The sequence below is a fragment of the Eriocheir sinensis genome, chromosome 24 (genome assembly GCF_024679095.1).
Source record: "Eriocheir sinensis breed Jianghai 21 chromosome 24, ASM2467909v1, whole genome shotgun sequence".
In the NCBI taxonomy this organism is placed as follows: Eukaryota; Metazoa; Arthropoda; class Malacostraca; order Decapoda; family Varunidae; genus Eriocheir; species Eriocheir sinensis.
The window spans coordinates 15936888-15950151 of record NC_066532.1 but is presented as its reverse complement, the minus strand read 5'-3'; the positions used below and the strand labels follow the sequence as shown (position 1 = coordinate 15950151).

The 13264-nt window shown below is 43.8% G+C and overlaps 1 protein-coding gene and 1 long non-coding RNA gene across 17 annotated transcripts in view; one reads left to right on the top strand and one right to left on the bottom strand.

The window, feature by feature from the left end:
* Nucleotides 1-5020: 5020 nt before the first annotated feature.
* Nucleotides 5021-13264, bottom strand: part of LOC127002914 (anion exchange protein 2-like) — a 39757-nt gene continuing 31513 nt past the window's right edge. For all 5 annotated transcript variants that reach the window (XM_050869226.1, XM_050869229.1, XM_050869230.1 and 2 more), the window contains 2 exons: nucleotides 7568-7746; nucleotides 5021-5254 (listed from right to left, as the gene is read on the bottom strand). In XM_050869226.1, the coding sequence (XP_050725183.1) occupies nucleotides 5036-5254; nucleotides 7568-7746 (398 nt within the window). In that variant the 3' untranslated portion in view covers nucleotides 5021-5035. The remainder of the gene's footprint in view (nucleotides 5255-7567; nucleotides 7747-13264) is intronic.
* LOC127002917 (uncharacterized) lies at nucleotides 9546-13259 on the top strand. 12 transcript variants are annotated; one of them, XR_007756709.1, is made up of 8 exons: nucleotides 9546-9706; nucleotides 9858-9965; nucleotides 10258-10296; nucleotides 10436-10535; nucleotides 10825-11619; nucleotides 11768-11915; nucleotides 11992-12359; nucleotides 12654-12850. It is a non-coding gene; the product is annotated as an uncharacterized LOC127002917 (long non-coding RNA). The 12 variants fall into 12 exon arrangements; XR_007756713.1 differs by lacking the exons at nucleotides 9546-9706; nucleotides 9858-9965 and having other exon boundaries at nucleotides 9986-10296; nucleotides 11992-12064; nucleotides 12212-12359; XR_007756717.1 differs by lacking the exons at nucleotides 9546-9706; nucleotides 9858-9965; nucleotides 12654-12850 and adding an exon at nucleotides 12877-13259 and having other exon boundaries at nucleotides 9986-10296; nucleotides 12286-12359.

Genomic DNA, 13264 nt, shown 5'->3' with positions numbered 1-13264 from the left:
CGTCCACGAGGTCACTAGAGGTCGCTGTCATCAACCCATCTCATCCTGCCAATGCTTTCAGACACACTCTTCCTCCTTTTCTTCTTCTTCTTCTTTTCCTTCTATTTTTTAAGTCTTCGGTGTGGTTAGGTTAGGTTAGGTTAGGTCGCAGGTCCGTCCACGAGGTCACTAGAGGTCGCTATCATCAACCCATCTCATCCTGCCAATGCTTTCAGACACACACTCCTCCTCTTTTTCTTCTTCTTTTCCTTCTAATATTTAAGTCTTCAGTACCATCCACGAGGTCACTAGAGGTCGCTATCATCAACCCTTCCCATCCTGCCAATGCTTTCAGACACACTCGTCCTCCTCTTCTTCTTCTTTTCCTTCTATTTTTTAAGTCTTCGGTGTGGTGTTAAACGCATCGCAGAACCGTACATCAACCCTTCACAAGTTCTCATCCTGCAAATGCTTTCAGACACACTCTTCCTCCTCTTCTTCTTCTTTTCCTTCTAATTTTCTTCTACTTCTTCTATTTGTATCATCTTTACCCTGAGTCACAACCCTTCCCTTCATTGCCATCCTTCAGATCACTCATTCACAGCCTCGGTTAGTATCAAAGGCGCCAGGTTCGCTCTCTTGAGTCCCCCCATAAAATACTTTCCCCCGACGCTGAAGGAAGAAAGAAAACGGGTAAAAAAAGGCTGTTGACCAAGATGACCTTTTCAGTGTGGCTGGGGAAGTCCCGATCACGAGGACCTAACTTGCTGGTAGCTCTTGCACCCTCCCCCGCCCCCGCCTCCTCCTCCTCCTCCTCCTCCTCTTTCTTTTTCTTCTTCTTCTCTTCCCCCTTTTTCCTCTTCCTCCTCCTCCTCCTCCTTCCTCTTTTTCTTCATCTTCAATTTCTTCTTCTTTTTCTTCTTCTCTCTCTTTTTCCTCTTCCTCCTCCTCCTCCTCCTTCTTCTTCTTTTTCTTCATTCTTCTTTTTCTTCTTATTCTCCTTCTGTTGCTGATGGCTTTTTTTTTTTTTGCTTCTTCCTTTCCTCATTTTCTGTTTATCTATACCTTTCTTTCTCTCTCTTCCTCCTCCTCCTTCTCCTTCTTCTGTTGCTATCTTTGTTTATTCCCTCATTTTCTACCTATCTTCATTTTTTTTCCTCTTGTTTCTCTTTTCCTTCTTCTTCTCCTTCTCCTCCTCCTCCTCTTCCTCCTGTTTCTACCTTATTTTTAGTTTCCACTCATTTTTCTTCTTTTCTCTCCCTCCGGTTTCTCTTAATTTCTCCTCCTCCTCCTCCGCATCCTCCTCTGCTTCTTCCTACTGAACCCGCCCCTCCTCCACCTCCTCCTTCCATTCAGACACACAATAACCAGCTCCACTTTTTCCTCCTCCACCTCCACCTACAACCAGTGACGAACTCGATAATACTGGACAGAATATGCGCGGAAAACCAAGCCACTGGGGAAGGGGGGAGGAGAGGGGGAAGGGGAGAGAAAGAAAGGGAGGAGAAAGGGGAGGGGAGGTAAGGAGGAGGGAGAAAAGAGGGGAAGATAAGGAGGGGAGGAGGGAGGTTAAGAAGCTGAGAAAGAAAGGGGAGGGAGGAGAGAGGAAAGGGGAGGAAGAGAGGATAGGGAGAGGTTTTAGGGGTGTGAGAAGGGAGGCAAAAGGGGAGGGAGGAGAGAAAGAAAGGGAGAAGTGAGGGAGGTAAAGGAAGGAAGAAAGGGGAGGGAGAGAGGAAAGGGGAGGAAGAGAGGAAGGGAGAAGGGGGAACAGAGGATAGGGAGAGGTTTTAGGGGTGTGAGAAGGGAAGCAAAAGAGAGGAAGAAAGGGAGAAAGGTGAGGGAGGTAAAGGAAGGGAGAAAGGGGAGGAGGGAGATAAGGGGTGAGGAAGAAGAGGGGGAAGAAGGGGAAGAGGGGGGAATCATCTAACTGCTTAAAATTCCAACACTATCAACACAAATATAACAGAATCCAAGAGGGCGTTACTAAACAACAAAGGATCCAATTCCCTTTCCAAGCCTCCTCTCTCTCCTCCTCCTCCTCTGACGTCATACTAAGAACCTTCGCTATAACAACACAAACCAAGAATAACAGAATCTAAGAGGAAATAAGTCAAATAACCATAACAACATAGGATCCAATTCCCTTTCCAAGCCTCCTCTCTCTCCTCCTCCACCTCTGACGTCATACTAAGAACCTTCACTATACATCAACGTCACTATCGCTTCATGACGTAAGGAAGTGACGTGGATGAATTCGAACATTAACAACACAAACACCAAGAATAACAGAATCTAAGAGGAAATGACCAAAACAACAGGTTCCAATTCCCTTTCCAAGTCTCCTCTCTCTCTTCTCCTCTGACGTCACACTAAGAACCTTCGCTATACGGTACATCGACGTCACTAGCGCTTCATGACGTAAGGGAGTGACGTTGGTGTACCTGTTATTGAGTTATGTTAGGGTAAAAACGTTGTCTTGTTGAGGTATGTTAAAATTCTACCTCTCGTTCATATAGCCGTGAGTCTGAGGTCCTTGTTTTTCTTTGTTTTGATTCGTTAGTCTTTTGTTTTCATGCCCTTCTCTCTTCTTCTTCTTCCTCTTGTTCCTGTTTTTGTCTTCTCTTTCTGCTTCATTTCCTTTTTTATTTTTTTTTCTCTCCTTTCTCTTTTCATCTGTACCAACGCCTTTTTTCTCCTCCTCCTCCTTCTCCTCTTCTTATCTCCTCCCGTTTTCATCTTCTCTTTCTGCTTTATTTCCTTTTTTTCTTTTTTTTTCCTCTCCTCTTTCTCTCTTATCATCTGTACCAACGTCTTTTTTCTCCTCCTCTCTCTTCTTCTTCTGTTCCTCTTTCTCTTCCTCCGTGAGAGTGACGTTGGAGAATTCATACCACCACTAACACCAAGAATAACCGAATCTAAGAGGAAATAACCAAAACAACAGGTTCCAATTCCCTTTCCAAGTCTCCTCTCTCTCTTCTCCTCTGACGTCATACTAAGAACCTTCGCTGTACGGTACATCGATGTCCCTAGCGCTTCATGACGTAAGGGAGTGACGTTAGTGAATTCGAACACTAACACCAAGAATAACAGAATCTAAGAGGAAATAACCAAACAACAGGTTCCAATTCCCTTTTCAAGTCTCCTCTCTCCTCCTCCTTCTCCTCCTATGACGTCATACTATCATCCATAGGGTCTGTGTGGTCTGAATATCTGTGTAAATCTATGTAAATCCTCTTCTTGCTATGAGAAGTAATAGACTGTGTTGCGTGTTACGTTTTCTATGCACATCCAATAAAAGGGGACACTCAAAGAAATCCAAAGAAAACGTTTATACATATACACTGGAAGGGGAGACTTAGAAAGAAATCCAAAGAAAACGTTTATACGTAGACACTGGAAGGGGAGACTTAGAAAGAAATCCAAAGAAAATGTTTATATATACACATTGGAAGGGGAGACTTAGAAAGAAATCCAAAGAAAACGTTTATAGACATTGGAAGGGAAGACTTAGAAAGAAATCCAAAGAAAGCGTTTATACATAGACACTGGAAGGGGAGACTTAGACATAAATAAAAGTACTCGTTTTTCTGTGGATATTAAATAGGAGGGGACACAGAAAGAAATGGAAGCTGCTCGTTTTCTATAAATATCAAATGGAAGGGGAGACTGAGAAATAAATAAAAGGTACTCGTTTTCTGTGGATATTAAATAGGAGGGGACACAGAAAGAAATGGAAGGTGCTCGTTTTCTATAAATATCAAATGAAAGGAGAGACTGAGAAATAAATAAAAGGTACTCGTTTTCTGTGGATATCAAATAGGAGGGGACACAGAAAGAAATGGAAGGTGCTCGTTTTCTATAAATATCAAATGAAAGGGTAGACTGAGAAATAAATAAAAGGTACTCGTTTTCTGTGGATATCAAATAGGAGGGGACACAGAAAGAAATGGAAAGTGCTCGTTTTCTATAAATATCAAATGGAAGGGGAGACTTAGAAAGAAATCGAATGCAATGAATAACACATACTGAAGGTAGATAACATACAAAAACAGAAAACACATGGTAGATAACATGCCAAAACAGCACCAAGGTTGTTCATGACTTACCTTCAAAGAGTGCTCACATGAAGGTAGACACACACATAGGAATAGCTTGCAATCCATATCATATAATTACACACAAGATTTTTATTGCATATTTTAACTGGAAATTCCTACGAGTAACTTAGTTTTTATGGATTTGATATGCTTTTCTTGTAATCAGAGTTTCCCAAGTGTCTTTTAAAATGCATTCTGGTAGAGTTTAATAGATTTGTTTTCGTGTCTGCACATAGGAAACTGTATAGATGTAAACTTAACCAAATGAAAACTAAATTCTATGTATGTAAACTTAATTGTATGTATGTAAACTTAATTGTATGTATGTAAACTTAATTGTATGTATGTAAACTTAATTGTATGCATGTAAACTTAATTGTATGTATGTAAACTTAATTGTATGCATGTAAACTTAATTGTATGTATGTAAACTTAATTGTATGCATGTAAACTTAATTGTATGTATGTAAACTTAATTGTATGTATGTAAACTTAATTGTATGTATGTAAACTTAATTGAATGTATGTAAACTTAATTGAATGTATGTAAACTTAATTGTATGTATGTAAACTTAATTATGTGTATGTAAACTTAATTGCATGCATGTAAACTAAATTGTATGTATGTAAACTTAATTGTATGTATGTAAACTTAATTGTATGCATGTAAACTAAATTGTATGTATGTAAACTTAATTGTATGTATGTAAACTTAATTGTATGTATGTAAACTTAATTGTATGTATGTAAACTTAATTGTATGTATGTAAACTTAATTGTATGTATGTAAACTTAATTGTATGTATGTAAACTTAATTGTATGTATGTAAACTAAATTGTATGTATGTAAACTTAATTGTATGTATGTAAACTTAATTGTATGTATATAAACTTAATTGTATGTAAATAAACTTAATTGTATGCATGTAAACTTAATTGTATGTATGTAAACTTAATTGTTAAGAGGCGAGAAACAAAGAAAAAGTCCCCCTCCACTGACCTGCTTCCAGTCCTCGGCGCAGGGAGAAGAGAGCGTGGAAGTTGAGGAAGGCCAAGTGCGGCTTCCCCCAGCGGTTGTCCACGGATTCCACGTCCTCCTCGTACTTGATCCAGCGTGCCGTCTCCTTCCACTGCAGCCCCGCCTCCGTGTACTTCAGCTCGTCCAACTCCACAAACACCTGCGCGGGACGGAACACAGCTGGATTTGAGTTACCCCTCAATGGCGGCAGTATCTGAAGGCTTTTGTCACGGCCTAATATTCAAATTGTTCACTTCCACCACGGCTGAGTACATTAACCCGGTAGGCATAGACTCAACCTGGTAGCAGCGATGGGCCAAATTTGTGGCTTTACCGTGTAGCAGCGACGGGCCAAATTTGTGGCTTTACCGTGTAGCAGCGACGGGCCAAATTTGTGGCTTTACCATGTAGCAGCGACGGGCCAAATTTGTGGCTTTACCGTGTAGCGCGACAGGCCAAATTTGTGGCTTTACCGTGTAGCGATGGGCCAAATTTGGCTTTACCATGTAGCAGCGACAGGCCAAATTTGTGACTTTACTATGTAGCAGCGACAGGCCAAATTTGTGGCTTTACCGTGTAGCAGCGACGGCCAAATTTGTGGCTTTACCGTGTAGCAGTGACGGAAATTTGTGGCTTTACCATGTACCAGCGATGCCAAATTTGTGGCTTTACCATGTAGCAGCGATGGGTCAAAAATTTGTGGCTTTACCGTGTAGCAGCGACGGGCCAAATTTGCGGCTTTACCGTGTAGCAGCGATGGGCCAAATTAGTGGCTTTACCATTTAGCAAATTTGTGGCTTTACCATGTAGCAGCGACGGGCCAAATTTGTGGCTTTACCGTGTAGCAGTGATGGGCCAAATTTGTGGCTTAACCGTGTACAGTGCAAATTTGTGGCTTTACCGTGTAGCAGTGATGGGCCAAATTTGTGGCTTTACCGTGTGTAGCAGCGACGGGCCAAATTTGTGGCTTTACCGTGTAGCAGTGGGCCAAATTTGTGGCTTTACCGTGTAACAGTGACGGGCCAAATTTGTGGCTTTACAGTGTAGCAGCGACAAATTTGTGGCTTTACCGTGTAGCAGCGATGGGCCAAATTGTGGCTTTACCATGTAGCAGCGATGGGCCAAATTTGTGGCTTTTACAGTGTAGCGATGGGCCAAATTTAGGCTTTACAGTGTAGCAGCGACGGGCCAAATTTGTGGCTTTACCGTGTAGCAGCGACGGGCCAAATTTGTGGCTTTACCGTGTAGCAGCGACAGGTCAAATTTGTGCCATGATATAAACCCCCAAAAATAGATGATACATAAACTGATCACAAATGCTTTGATATATATTATGAAATGGTTTGTGTGAGTGATGATTTTTTCTCATTTTTCTCGCTTAGAGGGACCATTAAGAAACATGATCCCCGCAGCTACCGGGTTAAAGTGGTATTTACGCCACCATACTAAATTTCCCCGGTACCCAAGACATTAAATATAGGGTTTAACGCACCATAATTCACCTCCTTCAGCTCCACCAAAGCACAAGATAAACTGGTTTCTGTCACGGTTCTCTATCGGACACCTCTCTGGATTCTTTTTAGGAGCAGCGAGAAGCGGGCTTTTTTTATTATTATTTTTTTTTTTTTGTGTGTGTGCGTTTGAAGTCTCCTAAGCTGAAAAAAAAAAAGAAGACAATAAGGTTCAAATCTTCACCTCACTTCATTTCCATTCATGTCCAGTTGTCGGACTCACCTCCTGTGGTCATCTCTATTTTCGCTCTTCTCCTCTTCTCCCTTCTGTCCTGGTTTTCTTATGTTTTCCTTCCTGTTTTCTCTCTCCCCTGTTCTTCTCCCTCCATCTCTGTTTTCCGATCTATTTCACCTTTCTCATCCTCTTCCTCCTTCCCTAACTCCTCCTCCTCCTTCCCTACTTCCTCCTTTTCCTCCTTCCCTTCCTCCTTTTCCTCCTTCCCTACCTCCTCTTCCTCCTTCCCTACTTCCTCTTCCTTCTTCCCTACCTCCTCCTCCTCCTTCCCTACCTCCTCCTCCTCCTTCCCTATGTCCTCTTCCTCCTTCCCTACCTCCTCCTCCTCCTTCCCTACCTCCTCTTCCTCCTTCCCTACCTCCTCTTCCTCCTTCCCTACCTCCTCCTCCTCCTTCCCTACCTCCTCTTCCTCCTTCCCTACCTCCTCTTCCTCCTTCCCTACCTCCACTTCCTCCTTCCCTACCTCCTCCTCCTCCTTCCTTACCTCCTCTTCCTCCTTCCCTACCTCCTCCTCCTCCTTCCCTACCTCCTCCTTTTCCTCTTTCCCTTCCTCCTCTTCCTCCTTCCCTACCTCCTCCTTTTCCTCGCGTAACTCTAACTCTCCTCCTCCTCTCCTTCCTTTTCTCATTCCACTCCTCTTCCTCCTCCTCTATTTATTTACTTTCTCTTCCAACCTCCTCCTCTTTCTCTCCTGTTCCTCTTCCCACTCAATCCTCGTCAGACTCACCTCATGTGGCGTGTGGTCATAGCTCTTCTTCATGTTCATAATGGGCAGCTGGCGGTCAGATTTGGCCTTCCTGATCTCGGACTTCTCCTCGCTGGCGCTCACGTGGATGATGGAAGCAACGGAGGAGCGAGCCCGAACCTTAGGCCGACGGTAGGCACTGGGGTCTTCAAACCTGTGACCTGGGGTGAGAGGAAGGTTGGGGTAACGGGGCGGGGGAGGCAGGGGACATGCAGTTAGTTTAGTCTTTAGGAGGCATTGGTTAGGTTAGGTTAGGTTAGGTTAGGTTAGGCGGGGGACATGCAGTTAAATAGTGTAGTCGATAGCTCTTCATTCAGTCTTTAGGAGGCAAAGGTTAGGTTAGGTTAGGTTAGGTTAGGCGGGGGACATGCAGTTAAATAGTATAGTCGATAGCTCTTCATTCAGTCTTTAAGAGGCATTGGTAAGGTTAGGTTAGGTTAGGTTAGGCGGGGGCCATGCAGGTAAATGGTGTAGTCGATAGCTCTTCATTCAGTCTTTAGGAGGCATTGATTAGGTTAGGTTAGGTTAGGTTAGGCGGGGGACATGCAGGTAAACAGTGTAGTCAATAATTCTTCATTCAGTCTTAAGAAGGCATAGGTTAGGTTAGGTTAGGTTAGGCGGGGGACATGCAGGTAAACAGTGTAGTCGACAGCTCTTCATTCAGTCTTTAGAAGGCATAAGTTAGGTTAGGTTAGGTTAGGTTAGGTTAGGTTAGGCGGGGGACATGCAGGTAAACAGTGTATTCGACAACTCTTCATTCAGTCTTATGAAGGCATAGGTTAGGTTAGGTTAGGTTAGGTTAGTCCATATTATTAAACATACAAGTTCCTTTTATCTCTCCTCGACCACACTAATAATACTCCTCCTCCTCTTCTTCATCATTCTCTCCTCCTCCTCTTCCTCCTACCATTCCCCAAGACTACGGAGAAAACTAACCGGGTTTCCATGGCTGACTCTTCCCGCTGAAGGTGTAGAAGCCGTGTAAAACTATCACTGGATGACTTTACAGGCAAGAATGGAGGTAAGGAAAAGGGGAGGGGGGACATGCAGCTAAGCGTACAAATACACATACCTTTCGATACAGGCTTTAGCAGAAGGACGACACATACCACATACAGCTACATAGGACCACATAGATATACACTACATAAGCAAGGATAGGGGTGACAGAAAGGTCCATGCAGCTACACACACACACACATTCGGTAACTCTCCATACAGTCTATAGCTCGCGGACGACATGGATAGAGGCGTGCAGAGACTCAGGCTGGTGTGGGAAATGGTGGTGCTGTGTGTGTGTGTGTGTGTGTGTGTGTGTGTGTGTGTGTGTGTGTGTGTGTGTGTGTGTGTGTGTGTGTGTGTGTGTGTGTGTGTGTTGAAATGTTGCGTTGTTTGTGTGTGTGTTTAAAAGTTCAATGTTCCGGCCGTGTGTTTGCGTTTAAATGTCCAATGCTGGGTCTTTGTATATGTTTAAAGATCAATGTTTTATATGTGTGTGTGTGTGTGTGTGTGTGTGTGTGTGTGTGTGTGTGTGTGTTAAAATGTTCAGTTCTTGTCTGTATATAAATGTCTGGTTCTTCATTTGTGTTTCATCACTGCTGGGTTCTTGTGTGTCAAAATGTTGGGTTCTCTGTGAATTCAAATGTCAATGTTGGGTTCTTGTGTCAAAATGTTGGGTTCTCTGTGTATTCAAATATCAATGTTGGGTTCAATTTCTTTATTATCTGTAAAGAGTATTGGTGCATAATATTACATGGCATATATCTGTTAGCGTGAGAGAAGGAGTGCGGTGCGTTGACAAGCCGTGATATAGAGGGCACAAAGCAGTGTTCAGCGGCCAAGGGAAAGATTTTGGCGCGGCAACGAACAGTGTCTTGGTGTCTGGCAGGCTGTCCCGCCACTCTGGGCTGCGGCTACACGGCCAACGGGCCCAGCCAAAACAGAAACGTAGCTGCAAGCACATAGACGGACATATAAGCAGAGGATAAGCAGAGTGCAAAGACAACAGGGAGGTGACACGTAAAGCAAGCAGGTACGGTCTCATCTACAAACTAAATGAGGTGTCTGGAGGGAAGGAGGCATAAGGGAGAGCTATTTTTGTTTGAGTTTGTACTGAGAAAGGTGAGATAGACAAACGAGGACTGTCCCAGAGTTACCAGCAGAAGGGATGAAAGAATGGAGATGATGGTTAACTCTTGCATAGGGGATTTAGACAGTGTAGGGGAGGAGGCATAAGGGAGAGACATTTTTGTTTGAGTTTGTACTGAGAAAGGTGAGATAGACAAACGAGGACTGTCCCAGAGTTTACCAGCAGAAGGGATGAAAGAATGGAGATGATGGTTAACTCTTGCATAGGGGATTTGGACAGTGTAGCGGTCAGGTAAGGGAGAGCCATTTTTTTCTAGTTTGTACTGAGAAAGGTGAGATAGACAAATGAGGACTGTCCCAGAGTTTACCAGCAGAAGGGATGAAAGAATGGAGATGATGGTTAACTCTTGCATAGGGGATTTGGACAGTGTAGGGGAGGAGGCATAAGGGAGAGCTATTTTTGTTCGAGTTTGTACTGAGAAAGGTGAGATAGACAAACGAGGACTGTCCCAGAGTTTACCAGCAGAAGGGATGAAAGAATGGAGATGACGGTTAACTCTTGCATAGGGGATTTGGACAGTGAGGTAAGGGAGAGCCATTTGTTCGAGTTTGTACTGAGAAAGGTGAGATAGACAAGCAAGGACTGTCCCAGAGTTTACCAGCAGAAGGGATGAAAGAATGGAGATGCTGGTTAACTCTTGCATAGGGGATTTGGACAGTGAGGTAAGGGAGAGCCATTTGTTCGAGTTTGCACTGAGAAAGGTGAAACAGACTAACAAGGACTGTCCCAGAGTTTACCAGCAGAAGGGATGAAAGGATGGAGATGATGGTTAACTCTTGCATAGGGGATTTGGACAGTGAGGTAAGGGAGAGCCATTTGTTCGAGTTTGCACTGAGAAAGGTGAAACAGACTAACAAGGACTGTCCCAGAGTTTACCAGCAGAAGGGATGAAAGAATGGAGATGCTGGTTAACTCTTGCATAGGGGATTTGGACAGCGTAGGGAGGAGGCATAAGGGAGAGACATTTTTTTCTAGTTTGTACTGAGAAAGGTGAAACAGACAAGCGAGGACTGTCCTAGAGTTTACCAGCAGAAGGGATGAAAGGATGGAGATGATGGTTAACTCTTGCATTGGGGATTAGGACAGTGAGGTAAGGGAGAGCCATTTGTTCGAGTTTGTACTGAGAAAGGTGAAACAGACAAGCGAGGACTGTCCCAGAGTTTACCAGCAGAAGGGATGAAAGAATGGAGATGATGGTTAACTCTTGCATAGGGGATTTGGACAGTGTAGGGAGGAGGCATAAGGGAGAGACATTTTTTTCTAGTTTGTACTGAGAAAGGTGAAACAGACAAGCGAGGACTGTCCCAGAGTTTACCAGCAGAAGGGATGAAAGAATGAAGATGATGGTTAACTCTTGCATAGGGGATTTGGACACTGTAGGGGAGGAGGCATAAGGGAGAGCTATTTTTGTTTGAGTTTGTACTGAGAAAGGTGAGATAGACAAACGAGGACTGTCCCAGAGTTTACCAGCAGAAGGGATGAAAGAATGGAGATGATGGTTAACTCTCGCATAGGGGATTTGGACACTGTAGGGGAGGAGGCATAAGGGAGAGCTATTTTTGTTTGAGTTTGTACTGAGAAAGGTGAGATAGACAAACGAGGACTGTCCCAGAGTTTACCAGCAGAAGGGATGAAAGAATGAAGATGACGGTTAACTCTTGCATAGGGGATTTGGACAGAGACAGGGAAAGGCAGGCTAGTCTACGCATCACAGAACATATATACGCAACTTGCAAGGGAAAGACAACCCTCGGCACACCAAATACAAGGTCCAAGACTCCTTTTCCCTTGCAGCTTGTACCTTGTTCCTCCTGCAATGTGTAACCTGTCTTTCCCAGTACAAACTAGAAAAATATGACTATCCCTTCTGCCTCCTCTCTGCCAGGTCCTTCAACTAACACACAAGCTTGGAAATCCCTTAGAAAAAAATGACTCTCCCTTCTACCTCTTCCCCGCCAGGTCCTTAAACTAACACACAAGCTTGCCAATCCCTTAGAAAAGAATGACTCTCCCTTCTGCCTCCTTTCTGCCAGGTCCTTCAACTAACACACAAGCTTGGAAATCCCTTAGAAAAGAATGACTCTCCCTTCTGCCTCCTCTCTGCCAGGTCCTTCAACTAACACACAAGCTTGCCAATCCCTTAGAAAAGAATGACTCTCCCTTCTGCCTCCTCTCTGCCAGGTCCTTCAACTAACACACAAGCTTGGAAATCCCTTAAAAAAAAAAAAGACTATTCCTTCTGCCTCTTCCCCGCCAGGTCCTTCAACTAACACACAAGCTTGGAAATCCCTTAAAAAATATGACTCTCCCTTCTGCCTCTTCCCCGCCAGGTCCTTCAACTAACACACACGCTTGGAAATCCCTTAAAAAATATGACTATCCCTTCTGCCTCCTCTCTGCCGGCTCCTTCAACTAACACATAAGCTTGGAAATCCCTTAGAAAAGAATGACTCTCCCTTCTGCCTCCTCTCTGCCAGGTCCTTCAACTAACACACAAGCTTGGAAATCCCTTAGAAAAGAATGACTCTCCCTTCTGCCTCCTCTCTGCCAGGTCCTTCAACTAACACACAAGCTTGCCAATCCCTTAGAAAAGAATGACTCTCCCTTCTGCCTCCTCTCTGCCAGGTCCTTCAACTAACACACAAGCTTGGAAATCCCTTAAAAAAAATGACTCTCCCTTCTGCCTCCTCTCTGCCGGCTCCTTCAACTAACACATAAGCTTGGAAATCCCTTAAAAAAAATGACTCTCCCTTCTACCTCTTCCCCGCCAGGTCCTTCAACTAACACACAAGCTTGCCAATCCCTTAAAAAAAAAGACTATTCCTTCTACCTCTTCTCTGCCAGGTCCTTCAACTAACACACAAGCTTGCCAATCCCTTAAAAAAAAAAAGACTATTCCTTCTGCCTCCTCTCTGCCAGGTCCTTCAACTAACACACAAGCTTGCCAATCCCTTAGAAAAAAATGACTCTCCCTTCTGCCTCTTCCCCGCCAGGTCCTTCAACTAACACACAAGCTTGGAAATCCCTTAGAAAAAAAAAGACTGTTCCTTCTACCTCTTCTCTGCCAGGTCCTTCAACTAACACACAAGCTTGAAAATCCCTTAGAAAAAAATGACTTTCCCTTCTGCCTCTTCCCCGCCAGGTCCTTCAACTAACAGACAAGCTCGTCAAACCCTTACGTCAACTTATATTTACTCCCCCACAAGCACTACAAGCACTACTTTCTACTTCTCATGGTCAGGCTACATCCATAAGCTTCTACAATTCCACTACTAGACAGGTCCTTCAACTAACACACAAGCTCGGCAATCCCTTACATCAACATATAGGCTATTTACTTCCCAACAAGCACTACAAGCTCTACTTTCTACCTCTCTCATGGTCAGGCTACATCCAAAGGCATCTACATTTCCACTACTACATGTCTACAGCGGAACAAGGGGGAAAAAATTAAATGTAGTAGATAACTAACTACTGACATTTCCATCTTAGAGCCCAGTGCGTCTTATGGGGCAAGCAATACGGTACTC